Source organism: Olea europaea, unplaced genomic scaffold, assembly GCF_002742605.1.
Source record: "Olea europaea var. sylvestris unplaced genomic scaffold, O_europaea_v1 scaffold476, whole genome shotgun sequence".
Taxonomy (NCBI): Eukaryota; Viridiplantae; Streptophyta; class Magnoliopsida; order Lamiales; family Oleaceae; genus Olea; species Olea europaea.
Window position 1 is genome coordinate 267520 of NW_019263072.1, and position 5112 is coordinate 272631.

The following is a 5112-nucleotide window of genomic DNA, read 5'->3' on the forward strand; positions in this document are numbered from 1 at the left end:
CGTGAACAACTCGCAGAGCCAGACAAGAATTAAAACCATGAAAGCCAATAACTGATCGTCATAAAACTCGAAGAGGAAAAACAGGATGCCAATCATAATCTGGATGCACAAGAGTCAATTAATATCAGTAAAGGCAATAAAAATAGAAGAGCAGAATACGATATTAGGAATGGGAAAAAATGAAAGAAGCTGCATTCTAACCGGTACGAATACAAGGGACTCGATTACATGCACAAAGATCAATTGAAATGTTGGAAGCCTATGCCGAGCATGATGCTGGAGCTGCACTGCAAAAAATTGAGACACGGAAATGCCAATCAAGACAAGACAAATAAGCCTAGAATCCCAATGAATCACCTAAAAATCGAAAGACAGATTAATACATTGAGGGACTCCAGAATCAGCAATAGTAAATTTTTCTTAAGCCAGTTGCAACCCCATAATTTTTGTGGTGAAAGCCTATTATGACATTCTGTTTTGTGTATGGATGGGTAGGTGTGATGTTTGTTTGTGGGAAGTGGGTGTGACATTCAAGTTGATTGAGACTCTTTCAGGTAAGATGTGATGATAATTTAACATCTGTAGACATTTCTTGGTGCCTTCAGATAATCTCCATCTGCAAAGTTGACGTCACAGAATTTAAATAATTAATCCATCAAACAAACCTGTAAACTTTAGCATACGAGTTTGTGTCTCTCTCAATGTAAATGAAACTGACATCGTGGTTGTGAAGAAAACAAAAAGTGACATCATCAGCACACCACACTTGGTCACAAGATAGTCTGCAAGAAATAGAAGACAGAGAAAATATATTGTGTTAATCCCATAATCAATTCAATGCCATGCTAATTCAATATCAGAAAGTCTGGGGTTACAAATACCAATCGCAAAATGAGACAGTAAACGTATTACCAAGCATGTCAATATGCTGCTGAAATAAGATTATAATTTATTTTTTGTTATATCAATTATCTTCTCCAAACCATGTTGCAAGAGTGTCAATGTTACATACACTGGCAAAAGCAACTAAGACAAAGAAATGTGGGTCTGTTTGGGAAATCTAAAAACTGGCTCAGGTCAGTTCAGATCCAGAATTACAGTTTCATTTAGCCCCTGTTTGAGCTCCATTATTTGAAAATTCATTTTCCCCAAACTCATTTTGATTTTGATCAGAAGTTGTTAACGAAATTGCAAGGCTTTGATTTTGAAATTCATTATCATCCAGGCATAGAAAATCAGGCTGTGGATGCCCTCTCGAGGATTGAACCTACTTTGAGTGTTTTAACTTTATCGACTCCCGGGGTGCTACAGTTGGAAGATATTAAGAAGGCAGCGGCCGTGGATGATGAATTAGGATGAATACTTGGTTGCTTACAAACATAGACTGAGACTAAGTTGGGTTACTCATTGAAAGGTGGAATTTGTGTTATAAAGGCCGGCTAGTGTTACCAAAATCCTCTCCTATAGAGCTAATGCTGAAGCTATGATGCTCGGACTTGGGTGCGGGTGTCGGGTACGGGTACATATCTAGGAGTCGGATTCTTCTCATTTTAAAAATTAAGATATGGGGACACGTTTAAAAAGGATTTGAATTTTGGATATTGGTACGAGTATACGTCTTATAATTATTTTTTCCCAAAAAAATGATTCAATTAAAGCAAAGAATGTAAGCTTTCTAACAGATTTAAATCACTCAAAATGGATAAATATAACTTAAACTATTAAATCAAACAAATTTAGAATTAAATATTAAACTAATTTTATCTTCAATAAAACAACAAATCATTGCATTTACAATAAATAATAAAACCTTTAGAGATAACCCTCATTATGGTAGTATAAATTGTTGACTTTAAACCACTTAATTCTTTCTTCATTTTTTCCTTTTTTTTTATTGGAAGAATACAATTATTGAGGGGGGCCAACCGGTCATGGAAATTCCCCATTTCTTTAACTTTTTCATTGGCTCCACATAGGCCCATTTAATACAAAACCACAACCTTTCATCTTCTTCAAAGGTCGTCTTCTCCAACATGTTTTCTGCAAATTTTGCAAAAATTGCCAGTCGTGTCCGAGTTCAAAATCGAGCGTTCGACACGTATCCCATGTCAGTATCCATGTCGACACGGATACTTCGCCATTTTTGGAGAGTCCGAGCATCATAGTGCTAAAGGAATGTCATGATTCCCGTGTTGGTGGCCATTCAAGTTTTCTTAAAAACATACCGAATGTTGGCTCAAGAGATGTATTGGAATGGAATGAAGAAGGATGTAAGGGATTTTGTGGCTCGTTGCACAGTACATCAACAGAATAAGTACATTGCTTTGTCGCCTTAAGGTCTATTACAACCACTTCCAATTCCAAACTTAGTGTGGGCGGACATTTCAGTAGACTTCGTTGAGGGGTTACCAAGGTTAGACGGATGGGACACTATACTAGAGGTTGTCAATTGATTGAGTAAATATGGTCATCTCATCTACCTAAAGCACCCATTTACTGCTCACTTTGTAGCAAGTGTTTTTATCTACGAGATTGTCCATTTACACGGTATACCTCATTCTATTTTTTCCAACAAGGATCGGAATTTTATAAGCAAATTCTGGGATGAGTTATTCGAAGTGTAGGGGACAGTTCTCGTGAGGAGTACAGCTTACCACCTTACCACCTACAAACAGATGGTTAAATGGAGGTGGTGAATCGACACTAGACACGTACTTGAGATGCTTCGCTTCTTGAAAACCACGTTCGTGTAGCCAATGGCTACCGTGGGCGGAATTCTGCTATAATACTACTTTTCACACAATCGCTAAACACATTCTTTTTCAGATTGTGTATGGATGTGACCTACCTCTGGTTTTGCCGTTTGAGAAAGGGGGTAAAGTTGTGTCATCAGTGGAGCGGTCTTTGGTCGCTCGGGATGAAGTTCTATAGGAATTGAAACTGCAACTTCAACGTGCACAACAAAGGATGAAAGAGGAAGCCAATGGGAAGCATCGGGATATTCAGTTTGAGGTCAAGGATTTGGTGTATCTAAAATTGAGACCTTATCGCCAACAATATGGTTAGTAGTCTATCTGCAAAACTCTCTCCACGCTACTATGGGCCATTGGAAGTGGAAGCAAAGGTGGGGCAGGTTGCCCATAGATTGAGGCTTTCCTTGAAGGCAACCATCCACCCAGTGTTACATGAATCCCAGCTGTGGAACGCCATTGGCACGGTTCAGCCAGTTGGCCAATTACCAACTCAACTAGCTGCAAATGGTCAATTCATAGTGGAGCCAGAAGCAACATTACAGGTTTGTTCTCCTAGTTCAGGGTCAGTGTTGGGGCCAGAGGTTCTCATCAAATGGAAGGATTCTCCAGAGTTTGAGGCTACCTGGGACCTTTTTGACAACATCAGGATGCAGTTCCCTGAGTTTCACTTGAGGAAAAGGTGATTTTCGGAGAAGAGGGTAATGATAGGCCCCCTATTAAGTTTACATATGCAAGAAGAAAGAAGGGAGAGGTGACAGTGACAAAGGAAGGGAGATAGGGCAGGGAAACCAATTCTGTTTTTCATTCAAGTTCTGTTTAGTAGTTAAGAGTAAGGGGTATATTGGGTAATTGAGTCATGGGGGAATAAATGTAATGGGGGGAAAATATGGGAGGAGGGGATTCATTTTAGGAAGAGTCTAGAAGTCAGTAAGGAGAGCTACTGGGCCTCATAAATTGCTCTGGGAGCTGTTCGTTTCATTTCAATTCCAGAGCAATAATATTTCAATTCTCATTTCACCATACCCTACCTCTTACTATACATATTCAACTACAAGCCCTTAGATCCATATTTCTACTCTGTCAATTGGAAAGTAACTCAGTTTATCTGTCCTACTTTATTAAGGGTTCATGAGCATCTCCTGGCTGTGGTCAATGAAGACCGATTTATACTAATAGGTAGCATTAAGAAAATCATCTTGGCTTCATGATTTCTGTTAATATTCTCTCTGGTTTCTATCAGCCAAAGATGGTAACCTGATGCCAAATTGCATAGTACTATAGATGCCAATTGTCATATAAAAAAATATTTCACTATCTCTTCCTCTTATGAATCTACTAAATGTCTGAGCAACCTCCCTCAAAATTGATAGCTTCATCCAATTTCAGAATAGTGCGCATTTGATCTGGAGCAGAGGGAGCCTAAAAGCTCCTATTTTTTTTCCTTTAACAGTGTTTATCCATTTAATATGAAGGGAGACTTTCTTAGAGCATATATCCCAAATATATCTTGATTATACTAGTTATCAATTTTGAACAATGAAATTATTTATGTCGATGTTGCTTCATACTTCGAAAAATAATTGCTAAAAAATTCTAACATGTCATAATAATGCAGAAAAATTTAACAAATAATGCAACTGCAGGAGAAGTGAAACTTGATGGTGGTGTTGTACATGAAGCATACAACAAAATTGCAAATAAATCTCCCCAACCTCCAAATTTTGCATAACTTTCAGGTTGCTCGTGAGCATAAGTAAGATTGTAGAACTCCTTTGTTTGGTAGTTATAAAGATAACCTGCATGGATTATTCATATGAACTGTCAGAATGATTAGAAGCACAAGAATATTAGCGCACAACCCTGCCTCCTATCATATTTGATTGTGCTTACAGAATATTGAACTGTGACTTCTTTAGTGCTTTGTATTATGATTCTAGTAGTAACATACAATTAGGCTATTTGACTAACAATTGCACATTAGTGATGTACAGGAAAGAAAAAAATATGATATAGGACAGATAAGTTCATGACAAGAGTCATGATTTATTTACTACTAGCAGTTTAACCTCTGACAATATCAGGGTTTGAAAGAGAAGGAAAAGCCAACAATAACTCCTCAAGTGATAAGCAATTATCAAACGAAAAGGTATTTGCCACATGCAAATGTCCAGTTTTGAAACAGAATAAATTTACCCAGAAAGTACTATATTTGAATAATTCAGGAATTTGCTAGCATGTGAATAATTAATACCTTGACCAGGAGAATTCAACAAACTATTCATCAGAATAGTATCGTACCCTACGAGCCTGTTTATCAGCAGCTGCTGCCACCTACAAAGAGAATATTGTACTTATGTTA

The 5112-nt window shown here is 37.7% G+C and overlaps 1 protein-coding gene across 1 annotated transcript in view; it reads right to left on the reverse strand.

The window, feature by feature from the left end:
• Positions 1-5112, reverse strand: part of LOC111388240 — a 13414-nt gene that overhangs the window by 3641 nt on the left and 4661 nt on the right. The window contains exons 5-9 of the mRNA XM_023012927.1: positions 5005-5103; positions 4466-4549; positions 666-782; positions 202-287; positions 4-99 (exon numbers count right to left, since the gene is read on the reverse strand). Coding sequence (XP_022868695.1) covers positions 4-99; positions 202-287; positions 666-782; positions 4466-4549; positions 5005-5103 — 482 coding nt within the window. The remainder of the gene's footprint in view (positions 1-3; positions 100-201; positions 288-665; positions 783-4465; positions 4550-5004; positions 5104-5112) is intronic.